This window comes from Alligator sinensis, unplaced genomic scaffold (genome assembly GCF_000455745.1).
Source record: "Alligator sinensis unplaced genomic scaffold, ASM45574v1 scaffold308_1, whole genome shotgun sequence".
NCBI lineage: Eukaryota > Metazoa > Chordata > Crocodylia > Alligatoridae > Alligator > Alligator sinensis.
The window spans coordinates 1,287,295-1,302,822 of NW_005842041.1; the positions used below are offsets into that span (position 1 = coordinate 1,287,295).

At 38.9% G+C, this 15,528-nt stretch overlaps 1 protein-coding gene across 4 annotated transcripts in view; it reads left to right on the forward strand.

The window, feature by feature from the left end:
- LOC102388255 (COBW domain-containing protein 1) overlaps nt 1–15,528 on the forward strand; it is a 46,828-nt gene that overhangs the window by 3,736 nt on the left and 27,564 nt on the right. For 2 of the 4 annotated variants that reach the window (XM_025202975.1, XM_006022613.3), the window contains 5 exons: nt 1,795–1,891; nt 3,658–3,749; nt 7,266–7,325; nt 10,460–10,497; nt 13,807–13,853. In XM_025202975.1, coding sequence (XP_025058760.1) covers nt 1,795–1,891; nt 3,658–3,749; nt 7,266–7,325; nt 10,460–10,497; nt 13,807–13,853 — 334 coding nt within the window. Of the gene's footprint in view, nt 1–1,733; nt 1,892–3,657; nt 3,750–7,265; nt 7,326–10,459; nt 10,498–13,806; nt 13,854–15,528 lie in introns of all 4 variants that reach the window. The other 2 variants (XM_025202976.1, XM_025202974.1) reach the window with 2 other exon arrangements.

A 15,528-nucleotide genomic window follows, 5' to 3' on the forward strand; every position in this document is an offset into this window, starting at 1 on the left:
AGTACGGAAAATTGGGTAAAGGTCCTGTGTTGTCCCTACCCTATATTATTGTTGGTTGGTAATTTTGCATCTTGTTTAAAAAGTAGTTGCTTATAGATAACTTTTTAAGATTCAATGAGTCATGTTAGAGAACAGTAGACTTCATGGGCATGTGTTGTTCAGGTGTGAACTGTCCCAGTTTAGCTTATATGGAAGGGGAAGCCTGGGCAGAAGAGACATTATGAACCAGCTGAGTAGTAGTAAAGCCTTGTTCCCTAGTAATTGCAGGCACTGAACAGTAATAACTGTGCATATGGGATTGCATGGAATACTCTGACTGTAGGAGAGGCAGTGACAGAAAAAATGTCTGGAACTGCCATCTTAAACTAAGTATTATTGGAGAGGTATAAACTCTGTGGCCGTATCCAGGTGAGCACGGACACTTGTTTCCCCAGGGTCAAGTAGCAGCGGCGCACATGGAACACCTGTGCCAAGTGTGCTCTGGTGCATTGCAGGTTACCCCGGCTAGAATAGGAAAGGCTTGGGCCAGCAACTGTGCTGTCCCAGCAGCCTTATTTGGTGACCTGAGGGAGCTGCAGCCGTGATGCTTCTGCAGCTGGGAGCTTGGCCAGTGACTAGAGCATGGCTGCCCAGCCAGGCTCCAGTTTTGTCATGTGTGCTACCCTGTTTTTTTTTTGGCTTGGTTTTGGGTCAACCCCCCCTCCCCATGCTGCAAGGTAGCAGCGCAAGGAACACCTGCACGTTCAGTGAGTGGCACCACAGGCCCGCACATCCATACTCATTTGGATGCAACCCATACATTTAAAACTAGTGCAAGTCACAGAACTTTTCAGTTAATAGTTACACATTGTTTTGAAAATGTAAAGCACTATGGAAATGTTAAGAATTAAACTATTTCTTCTTTATACATAAATTCAGTTTGTCAGCATAGTTTAAGTAACTATATTGTAGTCACTTCAAAGACCTCCTCTCCTTTCTGCCTGATAATTCATGTAGATAGAAAAAACTTCTAACATTGCAAACATCCGAACAATTTCAAGCAAATGCTATTTAACTGAAAGAGGATTTTTTCCCTTTACTTTTTTCTCCTCGTCATCATCCCTCTCAAAGTCAGGCATACATTCCTCCAAAATTACATTCATGTAGAATTGTTGGGTAATATGTGCTTGGATAAAAAAACATTTTATTTCAAAGGCTGATTTAGCAGCATAGGATTCTATTAATTAATATTGATAATCAGCAGTATGTCCTGAATTAGTATTAAGCTATGTTAAGACGGGAAGTTTTCAGTGGTTTTGAGGAGGATTATGCTTCTGAGATTGACTTTTCTCCAGCTTTATATCTCTATGCCAAGTCATAGACTCCCAGATAATAAGATTGTGTAATGAGGGTTTCATGTGATTAAAAAAGTGGGACATAAATTTCCTGCTTGATAAAACTCAGTCTGTCCTTGCACATTTTCCATCCTTTATTTATTTATTTTTTTGTTTCATGTTGTAATAACTGGCCCTTCAACCTTAAATTTCTCTAAAATAATGATGATTGTGAACCAAATATACTATCTGAATAGGGTGACCATATATCCTGGGCAAGCCAGGACTACCCCAGTTTGCTTGGGACGTATGGTCACCCTATGTCTGAAGAACCTGTTGGGAAGGTGGAATAGGAATACGATATACCCTCAAGCTTAGAAATAAACCTCCAGTGTTATTTTTTTCTCATCTTATTTTCAGATGTTTTCTCACATTCATGTAGATAAAAAATATAGCAGTCATGCTATTCCTGTATTTCTAGGAAGTGCCTTGGAGAAATCCTTAGCCATAAGCCAAGGTGGAGAGCTCTATGAAGAATGGCTTGAGCTCAGAAATGGCTGTCTCTGCTGTTCAGTAAAGTAAGGAATATTTTGCCTTTTTATTTTTTAATTAAAAAAATGTCAAGAGTAAGTTTTGAGTCTGCCTTGGGGTGGGTAAACTTTTGCTTAGTCCATTGTGTGTGTGAATCTGATTACCTTCTAGGAAGTAAGTCAACTTTAACAGGCATCAGCCAACACTTAAGGGCAGTGCACCAAATTAGCACCACTTTTTGCAAAGGCATGCTACTGCTTATGACCAAGTTGCTATTGCTTTCCCCTGTTGCCAGATTACTGCTGCTGCACTTCCTGACCCAGCCTACTGCATTGCCCCCAGTGTCCTGGCTTCGCAGACCAGGTGAAATTGCTTAGCAAGCTAGATTCAGCCTATGAGCCATAGGTTACCAGCCAGTGGCTCATAGATTTTTTTTTTTTTTAAAGCAGCTAAATACTGTTCCATTTTTTTAATTAAAATTGAAATGAACTCTCCCCCCCCAATTTGGTATATAATCAATTTGTATATTTGTCTGTTTGGCATAATTGTATCAAAATTGACTGCTCTATTAGGAGTAGAAGAATGAATTGTATGTATGGTTACAAGAAAATAAAATAATTTTGTCTTATTACTTCACCATTTACCTCTGGTTTCCTAAAAGGAGTGTATCCTCTATTATAGCATAAAACCTGAGCTAAGTGATTGATCAGAAATCAATAACAGCTTAAAACACAATGACTAATTACTACAATTGCCTTCCCATTAGATATTTACGTATTGTATTTTGGAAAGTTGTTTTTTCAGAAGTCTTTACCCATTAGGTAAAACTTGGAATAATTGAATTATTGACTGCTTTGTTTAACCTAATTTTTTCATCTGATATTAATAGAACTACCAGTGAAATTCATATGGCAATTTCATTTTCCATATGAAACTGGCAAATGTATGCTCTTACCAGTCTGCAGACACCTGTGCAAACAGCTACTGAGGGTTTATTTCCTCTAGTGTTTTCCTAGCCTAAATGCTTTTATGTTCTGTCTCAAGGCAGAATCATTCTTGAATGCTATTGCCTGGAAATTATTACAGAAAACTATTGCGATTTAATTTCTGGAATGTGATAATGAAGTTCCAAAACTGAGAAAAGGCAGACCCAGTAGTTGTCTGGTAATAAAGAGCATGTTGATGGCTTTTGATATTATGTTGAGATAAATTGTGCATACCAGTGAGAGCAGAAAAATACCATATTTACTCGATTCTAAGATGAGATTCTCCCCCCGCCCCCTTAACATGGAAGGATTGAGAGTTACCCATTTCAAAAATTGTGTGCCCTCATGAATAGGACACCTGTCTTGGAAGTGGAATGCTCAAGTTAAAATCTACTGTTCCTCGCTTCTGGCTTAATGAGTGCTATTACTACTGTTAGTCTGGGAAATGTAACTCAAGGTTTTCTTTGCTTTTCTTATAAGTGTCCAAAACGTTTAGTTTTTGGTGGAATGGAACGGTGTCAATTGAATTAAATAAATATTGTGCTTGGCAAGAGAAACTGAACTAAATTCAGTTTCCAGCTAATTTTTTTCCTATTTTTTGCTTCAGCTTCCAAACCAGAAATGAGGCTACGAGGTCTGACACCCAGTGTTTTTGTTTCAAGTATTATGCACTATTTTCAAAAGATGTGCATATCTCTTTCTCTTAGCAGCTCAGATGCTTAGGGTTAATAAAAGATATTATATTTACCCAAAGAACCTTCTCTGCCTAGGTTTAAGTAGGGTTGGAGTGTTGCTATAATTTAATTTTTTTTTTTTTTTTTTTGCAGAGACAATGGCTTGAAGGCTATTGAGAACCTGATGCAGAAGAAAGGAAAGTTTGACTACATACTGTTAGAAACAACTGGTTTAGCAGATCCAGGTAAACAAGTATAACATATTCATTTGTCATGGGTGTGTTTTTATGAACAATCTTTTATTTTGGAACAAGTATGATTTGTTTTGCTAGACTTGCACCTTTTTGCCTAAAGAATAGACTATAATGCAGGCTTAGTCAAGTGATCTGGTGCAAAAGAATCTTGTCCTTTTTCCCATATTAGTATTGGCTCTGACAGCTAACAAGAAAAAAGAAATACAATATTTTGTCAATAAACAAGTATGGATAAAAAATAACTGGAAGCAGGTATCAGGATGGAGTGAAATATACTGGAAAATTCTCAGCTCTGAGTATGGAAGTCTATTTATATGTAGACAAGGTTCCTTGGGTGAATTTGATATCTTTTATTAGACCAACCCAGATGGTTGGAGAATAGTTATTAAGCAAGCTTTCGGGTTCAAAAACCCTTCGTCAGGCTAAGGAAGCTTCAGCAGTTGGTGTGCGCTCTTCCTGGATGGAATGAAAAGTAAACAAGCCAGGGGTTGGGCTGGGCTGGGGAGTCAGTTGCCAGGCAGATTATAATGTATCAAAAATCCAATGTCTATGTTTAGTCCAGGGGTTTAGGTTGTAGCCGTGTTGGTCTAAGGATATAGGCAGACAAGGTTCCTTGGGTGAATTTGATATCTTTTATTAGACCAACCCAAATGGTTGGAGAATAGTTATTAAGCAAGCTTTCGGGTTCAAAAACCCTTCGTCAGGCTCAGGAAGCTGCAGCAGTTTAGTCCATGATCTCTGGTATCCAGCAGGTTGATGAAATGGAGCTCATAGGCTCGTCTCTGGGAAGTGTTGTGTAAGTTTCCCTTGAGGATCAGGACTGAGAGATTGGAGAGAGAGTGGCCCTCCTGTGAGAAATGTGCCCCCACCAGTAATTGAGTGTTTCTGTCTTTGATGGATTTCCGGTGTAATTCATTCTGGTGCGCAGATGTTGTTTGGTCTCTCCTACATATCTTCCATCAGGGCATTTGGTGCATTGGATGAGGTATATCACATTTCTGGAGGTGTAGCTGTAAGATCCTGGGATGCTGATGGCTCTGTTGTGGGGTGTAGTAATAGTGGGGGTGGTGGAGATGTGTTGGCAGGTTTAAATTTCTTGTCCTGGCACGGTCTGGATCCTTTTGGTGTGTTCTGGGCTTGAGGAAGTTTGCTTCTGGTGATGAGGTTGGCGAGGTTCGGTGCTTGTCTGAAGGCTAGGATATCAAATTCTCCCAAGGAACCTTGTCTGCCTATGTCCTTAGACCAACACGGCTACAACCCAAACCCCTATTTATATGTAGGCACTTTTCAATTTGTCATTACTGTTATTATGCGGATTGTAGTTGATGGACTTGGATTTTTTGTTAAAGCACAATGCATAGTGAAACCAAGCAAACGTGTTAATTTGCACACAGTTAAGTAGTATAAAGAAATGTGTAGTTTCCAGTTGATAGCACAAAGTTAAGTGTTACTGAATTTATAGGTGTTTCAAACAGTCTTTCCTCCATAGATGATAACCCAATAGTAAATAATACAGATGACTCGGTAGGTGCTGTTTATGATGATTTACTATACAAAAATGTTCTGTAGGTGTTGATAGGAATTAAGAAAAGCTATTTAAAACAATCTGTTCTGACCTCTGTTAATTAAAAACTTGTTGTTGGCCAAGAAAATGAAGGAAGTGCTTATTGGCAATTCAGTTGTTTCCCATTTAGGAGACTGACACCTTCCAGTTCAAAGCTAAATAATTGTCATGGTAAAGTAATTTTCTTTAAAAGAAAGGACATTGATTCAGCCCCTGTTACACACAAATCCTATTTCAGTCAAATTGGAAAACTATTAAGCTTTTTGGGAAAAAAATCAATAGATATCAGGAAACCATTAGATCTTGTGGCCTTTGCTATATCTTGCGTGAGTAATCACTGTAAACAGCTGACAGGTATTTCAGTGTTGACACAGTGTGATGCTTGGGGGACCACATCTGGACGGTTTTAGACACTGGAATTAGTTCAGTTATCATTGTTTTTCCCTATGTGCTTCATTCTCTTAGACAGCCCTGTCACTAACTAGAGCTGTGATGCTTTGAAAAATAAAATACTTTCATTGCTGTCAGTTCTTCCTCTCCTTTTTGTTGTGGCATAGATGCATGTTAAATCAGTTCATGTCCAAACAAATTATGATTTCTTATTTTTAAATATATATATCCTGCAAGCATTCATTTTTTTTTTTCTTTTTACTGAGGCTTTTCAGTAACGAACAGGAATATCATACTCCTATATTTTTCTTCATCGAATGGATATTTGCTGCAACTTATTAAACTTCCTCCTTCAATCTTATTTTACATGTTTTGGGGATTGCTTTTTAATCGGGGGCAGAATGTTTTGTTTCTGAGGCATTTGCAGCACCTACCACCCCAGGATTCATTTTTCTGAAAGGATATATAAATACTTTTTATTTAAATATGATGTTTCTTTCCCAGGATCTGAAGTGTTTGCAGGCTGAGGGTCAAATCTTCAATAATTTGTGCAGTCATTTATAGTCCTAAAATAAATGGAAAATGATGACACTGAAGAATTTTTAATTTGCACCATTTTGCATTGGAGAAGTGTAAATGACTATACCAAATACCACAGTATGGGATAGCTCAGCAGCAGCTAATGTTCTTTCATGCACACACACATCCATTACTATGACACATGTGGAAAGTATCATATCCAGCGTAAACTACTGTGGGTATATGATATAAACAGTATAATAGCATTCCGTATTTTTCACTTTAATTAAACATTAAAATTAGAATAAAAGGTTTCATTAAATACTGAACTTAAGAAAAATGATGGTTTATTATCAGCTCAACAAAATACTACCGGTTCAAATGAAAAGTTCTACTTTTCTAGCAAGTAAAAAAAAAAAACAAAAAACACCAAACCTCTAAACCATCTTATTTAATAACCATTATAAAGTCAGTTTTTGGAAATGAGTTCACTTCCATCCAGAGCAGTTTTACAAATGGCACTTTGGAAAGATAGCTGACTCTAGCAGTAGGTTAAAAATAATACCACTTTTTAGAAAAAGTTATTAATTGTGGCCAGAAATTCATATCCTGTTAATTTTCATGTTTTGGGACCAAGGAAAAAAGTGGATTCAGCTTTCCTTAAAGTGTTGAAATCCCCAGGGAGTTTTTTACACTCAGGTTTTGCCTGTAATGGAAAACTCCAGCTACGCTTATTTTTTAAACCAGTTGTCCTATATTTAATTGGAAAATAGGTACGACCTCCCCAAAGTAAACTCACATTACGAACAAATGTTAATTTTAAGCATTTCTAGATTACCTTGATTTATTTTTAAATGGATTCCATTAATATGGTGCAGTTTTTAGACAGGTAAATTAAAACATACAGATGGTGGTGAAAAATTAATATTGATTATTTCAAGAATTGGGAGGCATGGGTGGTGGCAGAAGTATCAGCTGCAAGTAATTGTGCGTTATATATACTTTCTGGTACATTGTAAATGCCTTTTTTTTAGGTGCTATAGCCTCCATGTTTTGGGTTGATGCTGAATTAGGTAGTGACATCTATCTGGATGGTAAGAAAATGCATTTTTTGATCATACTTGTGTTTTTTCTTCTTTGCTGTCATTTATTCTGAAACGCATCAGCTTCAAAGAAACATTAACAAGTGTCTCTATAAGAGCAACTTCACATGTATATTATTTTCTCTATGAAATGTATTTAAACCTCACGAACATTATTACTGATACAAAACGGCCAATTCTATGGTTGCGTGATTCGTAATTACATTAAACCCACTTTTGATCAAGCGAACCTGTTCTTAAGCTAAAAAAATGCATGAGAGTACAATACATTGCACACAAGGGAATGTAAAACAATGGTCAGTGATCTAACTTCTTGCCATTACAAAATTTGGTTGTGCTAATAGCAATCTGCTTTCTTTAGTATAAATTCATAATAAGAAATTTCATAGTTTTGACTACCTAGAGAATTTCTATATAGAATCATAGAAATGTAGGGCTGGAAGGGACCTCTGGAGCAGTGATTCTCAACCAAGGTGCTAAACTACCTTTGGGTGCCTTGAGATACTTTCGGGGTGCTGCAAAGTGCCATATAATGTTAACAATGTTAAGTGTGCAATTTGTTTCACAAGATAAACCCAGAGATTTCAGCTAGGATTGAAATTACAACCTGCCTGACATCTGATTCACCAAGTACCTACCATACCTGACCTCTTACATTCTTCTTTTCTCCCCTCCCCATCCCCCACTTTTCTGCCCTTTGTCTCCCTGATTTCATACTATTTCCTTCTTCATTGAGAGCCTCTTTCTTACCCTGTATTATTTTCTCTGTAATATTTCCCTTTGGCGTTTCTTTTCCCGTGCTTTCTTCCCCCTCTCTTCCCTGCTGTCCCTTTTGTTTCTGCTTTTTACCTATTTATATTTTCACTACATCCTCTTACACTTTGAACTTCTCTCATGCTGTTTTCTTGATCTCCTCCTATTTTCCTTTCACCTGACAGCCTCTTTTCTACCTTCTATTCTATCACTGTAATGCCTCCCTTCAGCCTTTTTTCTCCTCCCCTGCTCTCTCCCCCTTGCCCCTTCCCCTCTCTGCTTTACCTTTTGTCTTTCTAATTTCTATCTATTTACATTTTAACTGACATCCTGCCACACTTTTAGCCTCTCTCATTTCTTGGAGTCCCAAAACAACAGAGACTCCCTATTCCTGACAAAGGGTGACAGCACCCAAAAGCTTGCCAAGAACTTTTTTCCATCTATTCAGTTGGTCTAATAAAATATATCATATCTACTCAAAGAACATTGCCTGAGATTTCAACTGGGAATCCAACATATTAAAAACATTCTGACCTGTTGTGATCTTTCGGAGTTCTTCTCAACACATGAACTGCTGTATTCTTTTTCTGTAGTCAAAAAACAAGTGAAAACCGAGAGCTGGCATTTTCCAAGGGGTGCCTTGAGTCAAAGGAGCTTGAGAACCATTGCTCTAGAAAGTCTTTCCCCTGCACTGAAGCAAGAGTCACATTCACCTGGACTGTCCCCAGTAGATCTTTTAAAAAAAAAATCACAAATGACAGTGATTCCCCAGTATCTCTAGAGAGCATATTCTAATGTGCTCTCTAGAGATACTGGGGAATCTCTGTCATTTGTGATTTTTTTTTAAAAGATCTGTTGGGGACAGTGTTTTACCAGCACAACAGTTTAAAAGCTTTTCTTGACACTCAGCTAAATTTTCTTTGCTGTGAATTAAAGCAAATTTCTTCTTGTACTTCTGTCAAGGAGCACATAGAACAATTGATCACCATCTTGTTTTTACATACAGGAGACTGTTAACATGTTCCCTTTCTGTCTTCTCTTTTCTAGATTAAATAAACCCAGTTCCTTCAACTTTCCTCATAAGCCATGTTATATAAACCTTTTAACATTCTTGTTGCTTCCTTCTGGACTCTCAAATTTGTTTACATCTGGATCTATTTCTGTATGCACTCTACCTGCTGCTTATATTGGTTGTTTGTTTTTTTTTTACCCCCATTTCTTTTCCTGCCACTCTTTCATGTGCTTGTTCTGTCATTGAACAGCAATACCATAGTGATTTGAACTTGCTGGTGTTTCTACTTAGTCTCCTAAAGCTTAAGTTATTGGCACAACAAGTTACTGTAAAGTAAACTAAGCTGTAAGTTTACAGCTTAATCAGCTACTCTGCAATCAGGTGTACACTTTTACTCCAAATTACCTTGCAGGGTCAAAAATACACACATGGGCTACTGCAGAGTACCTGCCATGATGTAAGTTCATACTCTGAGATACCCTTACTGTAATGTTAAGTGTCTCTAGAGTTTTCTGTTATTGTATACAGTGAGTTGTAGTTGGGGGTTCATTTTGTTTAAATTTTTACTGTTCTTCTACCCACTTTTACTGTTAACCTCTCTGAAATAATTTTCGTTCTACCTGCACAACAGCCTGTCATCTCCATAACTGGTCAACACTCTGTTGAGATTATTAGAGTAGAGAATAAGTTGTCTGCTCTGTTAACAGGCTACCTAATGAATCCTACTTCAAATTCAAGGCTCTGGGGCACTTTCACTGTGGCCCAGGTTACATTTGGGACCACCTAATCTTGTTTGTGTGTGACCCCTTATGCCAGATGTGTTTTACTGTGGTGACCACTTTTGCTTGAAGCTCAGTTGTGGGCAGGAGCCAGCTCTCTTGACAAATAGCCATGCATCTGGAACTTGCTCCCAAAAGTTACCAAGACCTCAGTTCCTGCAGACTGTATGTAGAACCTGCTGTTCTGATCTGGGTTTTTTTCTATAACAACATTACAACCTTGCTCCTCTTCCCCCTCCCCTCCTGCAGTTCATACTATGCTGACTTGGGAGAGCTGTGCCTGCTTTATGTGCATACTTCAGTTTTTGGTAGACACTAAATACCAGAATGATAAGTATGAAATACGACCCTATGTGTGAAACAAGCATGATATTATCAGCCAGATGGGGGGATGATTTGGAAAATAATGTGCAACCGAGAATGGGAGTAGAGTAGAAATTATGTTACCTTAACTACTGAGGCTGCATTGCTATTGTGCAAGAAGCTAACATACACTAGCAGTTTTTAGTTTACTTAGCAATTTTCAATTTATTTCTTGATCAGTATTTTTCAGTCCTGTCATTTTTACATACTCTTTCCAGGTATTGTATCTGTTGTTGATGCTAAGTATGGATTGCAGGTAAGATACTAATATTATTTTAAGACATTTTAAACCATAACAGCAAAAGTGATAGAAATGATGTTTTCATGCATATTTTATTTTGGAGATTAATCTTTTATGGTCATCTTGGGATGAGTGACAATATGCTGCAATAGCTGTGGTTTGTTATAAAACTATTGTCTGAACTTTTTTATTGAGACCTGACCAAGACAGTTGGTGCTTGCTCCTCTCAGTTTCCATTTGTTGATACAAGGACCTAGGCTTTTCATTTCATATAAGAACTTGAATACCTATAAAAGCAGTGTGAAAAGCCATGACATTGGCCTCTGCTGTTGATCAGTGCGATTTGAAAGAAGAGGAATAGGAGCTGACCTCAGGGACTGGAGTAGGCAATTACCAGTGGGATTTAAACTTCAAGTAGAAGAGGAATATTTAGGGTAATCAGAAGAAGGGAACCATTGTGCTACAGAGAGAGAAGAGCCAGGACATCACAGTTGGTTCAAAGGAGGCCCAGGGAATTGGAAGGGATAGGAATTGGAGGTGTGGCCAACAGATGTGTGGAGGGAAAAGAACAGGCAAGGTCAAAAAGGGCGATGAAGTGAAAAGCATTAATTCATTTGAAAACTGGATCAAAGACAGCTAAAACCTGTTCTTTGAGAGAGAACTGCTAGGAAATACTGCATGATTCTGAGCTTGAAAGAGAGGTAATGCACATAGTCAGACATGAGATCAGACTTCCCCACAAGAATTTCTCTAAAGATACGTTCAACACTGAAAATGTTTGAGTATCTCTGATTTAATATCTCAATATTTTTTCTGGTTTTACATTTACTGTTCTCCACAGACTGAAATGTGGAACTAAATATAGAAATCTTAGGAGAACTTGCAGTCTTCTGTTGATCTCCTTGTTTTCTGTTCTGTAGGGTTCAGCATCCACACTTTTTTGTGACTTTTAAAGCATATTTGAGGGAAACAAATATGAAACATGTAGGTAAAATAATGGAGAAACTAAGCTAGGTGAGATTGTATTAGTAATGAAGTTTACCAAACTTCATTGAAATGTTTGGGAAATTTTCCCCTCCCCCCACAAGTGCTCTCCTCTTATAGCACTGGAAAGAGAAGAAATGTAGAGAATTGAAATCAAAATGGTAAAGTGGGCAAATGGCAAGGTTACTAAAACATTTAACCATGTATATAAGGGATTGTTTAAACATGCAATTTGATACTAATTCTGATTTTGGGATAACTAAGCTAGGAGGGATGCGGGGATAGAGATTGTTTCTGACATCAGATGAATTTTTTTAATGAAGTAAAAGCAAGTTATGAATAAAAAACTATATTATCTCTGATTCTGAGGGAGAATTAAATGCCTGAATGATCTAAATTACTGGAATAATTTGACATTGCATTCTATTTTGATAAAACACAGAGTAGTCTGTTATCCTTAGGAAGACATGGTATATTCAAAAAGTATTCTATTTGGGTAGTAACCTAATAGTATTTTACACTTTCACAAAGCCTTATAACGCCATTATGGGACAAGTAGTATTAGTTTTTCTTATCACTAAAGAAAGTAAGAGAAAGTAAATGATTTGGCCAAAGCTGTACAATAGTGGAGTAAATGTCCAGAGTTTTTAATTCCAGGCTGATATGCCCCAGTGTCTTGAGGATGTTTCATTACTTGCAAAATATGTTATATAGGCTATCAAAAGAAAACAAAAGAACAATGCTGACAATTTCTGCATTGGTTTATACTTTGGTGCATACTGTTTTAATTATATTATTGCCCTGTAAAATTGTTTATAAAACATTCACCAAACCCAGAAATTAGACTTGTTGACTACAGTGCTGCCAACAGCAAAAATGTTTTGAAATAATAAATATGTAGTGAATTTTGAACATGTTTCCCAGTCCAATGAAACCTCTTACATTATTAATCAATAAACCTGCCCAAAACTGACATGCTGTTAGGATAATAGGAACTTTAGATTTTTCTCAGTCGTACACAGGATAAATAACTTTTGCTTTGTATAAAGAATTTGCTAACTTGTCCAATTCCTCTCGTTTCAAAGCTTGACCTGAGCAGCAGGTTGTGATTCAAAGAATTCTGAAGGCAATACAAGTAATGACACTGGGGTAATAGGCAGCAATTTAAGGATGTCATGCTTCAAAGACCCAACCCATCACAAGTAAGGCTGAGCAACAGAACCCCGTGGCCAGCCAGCCAAATTGAAACTGAAGTGGTAATTGATATCATGGGCTATCACTGTAATGGGACTGTCACCCAACAATCTGAAATATTCATTTTTTAATCACGGGCAAACAATTGGACAACTTAAAATGACAGTTCTCCACTCTCAGGACCTGACGCCCAGGCCACTGACATTGTTCTTTTCAGAGCAACACATCTGACAGCATTTAATGCAATAGAATCAATAAGTAGCGAGTTACAGAGAAAAGGTCAAAGGAGAGGTTTCTTTCCAGTCCTCCTGTTATTGCACGAACCATTTAAACAATTCAGTCAGAAAACAGTTTTGACTGAAAAAGGCAGGAAAATAAATAGACTGACATTATACAATGACATTTTTTTTCTGAGATCCAACTAGTGTTAAACTTCTACCAAACCTATTTTGGAATGAGTTTCCTATTTTGTACATTGACATGCTTGCCATGGAAATGATTTTCATCCTAAATTGGCAGTATTTTAAAATCAAATCAATTTTTAAATAGCGTACTTGATTATAGAATCAGTGGCTCATCTGTGAGAAAACAGGGTAAATGCAATCCTGTGTAATATTGCAGGTTCATCAAGTGTTGACTCGTGTCCCCTGATAATTTCAGTAGTCTGAAAACAAATGTTAATGCCTCAGTGAGAAATGACAGCCTACAAATGTAACCATTGGCAAGAGACATGGATGTCAATTGTCCCTAAATAGGCAAACTTTGGTAAATAAGCCAGGGGAAAAAGGTATCTGCATATGGATGATTACCTGAACCAAACCTAAAAGAATAACTGCTATACCTTTTTGGTTACAGAGTATAAATAAAAACTGGCAATAGCGCAGCATGCTAAGACAATTCCAGTTTACTTTAGGTTTATTTTACTTTAAAATAAAAAAGGGATAAATGGTAGAGAAGCAATTATATTATCCATAAAGAATTAATTTATATATTTCGGCTTCTTTACTGTCACTTTTATATAAAAATATAGGTGTTGTCGTCTTCTGCTTCTTATTTTAAAGGGTATCTAAAATCATGTTTGTGTAAGCATGAGCCTCTGTTGTTAGACTACTTTTGATGTAGTAATTATGTTCAATCTTTTTTCAGAGTTTGAAGGAGGAGAAGCCCGATGGCCTCATCAATGAAGCAGCTAGGTACAAGAATATTTATGTACAAATGGTAACTCTTAGCATTCATGGAGGGTGAAAGTCGTTTCAGAACAGCCTCTGCAAGATCTCTTATATATCTCTTTGTCAGTTGAGGGGAGACTTGGGAAATAAGTGACTTCATGCACTACCCCCTCTTTACTTCCACTTCTAGCATCTGGATTTTATGCTTTTTTTTTTTTTTAACTTTTTTTTTATTAAAAAAAATATAAGAAAAAGAAGAGTGATACTTTGACAGACTTAAGTGGTTCTTAGATCTAGTAGTTTGGGATCCATATCCTCAAAAATCTAAATTGGCTAAGTCTTCCTCTACAGTGGGTGGTATATTGCTTTAGAACAGGACTGTCTACCTGGTGGCCCATGGGCCGTGTGTGACCTGTGAGGGATTAACATATGGTCCATGGGTTCCAACCCAGCCACTTGGCTCCTGCTGCTCCAGCAACCAAAGTCTCTAGACTCTTTTCCCCCATCCTTCCCCCCCACCCCAGGTTTCTACTTCCTGCCCCTGCTTCTGGGAGCAGGTGCTAGGAGGGTAGTGTACTTGCAGTGGGGGGGCAGGGGGGAGGGGAACAGCTAGGTTGCCCATGTAGCAAGTAAACAGTTGAGTTACCTGTGCTGTATGCATGGCCAAGAGAGAGACAACACTAATCATGGTTGTGGTAGAGTACCTTTGGGGATGCTTGCCACTCGAGGGCTCTCACAGGCTCTGAGGGGAGCCTGCTTTGACAGAACAGCAGGGGGAACATCATGACCCCCCCCCCCCCCCCCCCCCCGGGAGCTATTCTAAGGGGAGAGGTGTGTGGCAGAGCTCCCCTGGTGTCTGCCACTTTAAGAGCCTGAAGAGTCAACTGGAAGGTGCGGCCCAGCTCTGATGAGCAACCATTTTAAGATCCAGGCCAGTAGAGCTGGAGGCAGCACTCTGCTACCTGGCACCAAAGAAACAACATCTCCTGGTGGAGCTGCTGCTCCGATAGCACTAGGAGGTAAGGGAAAGGGCATATGGGGATGTTTAGAAGGCTGTTGGTCCTGGACATGACCTAAAACTGCACCCTGCTGGGGATGGGTGGCCTGGTGGGGCTGTTTGTGGCAGAACAGCCCCTCAGAAATGCCAGGCTAGTTACCACCCTAAACCCTAGCCCCCGCCTTCGGGTGGGTCATTTAACATCAGCTGGGCCTCTCCAGGAGGCTGTCGCTGGCTGGGGAGCAGACCTCTCCTCTTGCACACGCACTGTGAGTGTCCGTGTCCCGCCCCACACCCAGGTAGTTGGGGGCCAGGCACGGCTGTGGCCACCTGAGCCCATGTGGGGTGCAAAACCCAGGAGAGTGGAGAGCGGGGCTAGACATGGCTGTGGCCACCTTAGCCCATGTGGGGTGCAAGACTCTGAGGAATGAGAGCAGTGGGTCAGACACTGGCGAGTGGCACCTGAGCCTGCGGGGTGTGCTTGATACCAGGCCCCCAGCGTAGGGGTGGAGTGTGTGCCTAGGTGGAGGTGTAAAGCGGGGTGCATTCAGGCACCTAATGGCCCACACTAAAGCGGCAGTTGGGAGGCCTGGAGAACCTAGCAAAGGGCATGGAGCCTAGTGAAGAGGCAAGGAGCCCAGAGGCTAGTAGCCCTGTGTGTGTGTGTGTGTGTGTGTGTGTGTGTATGTGTGTGTATATATA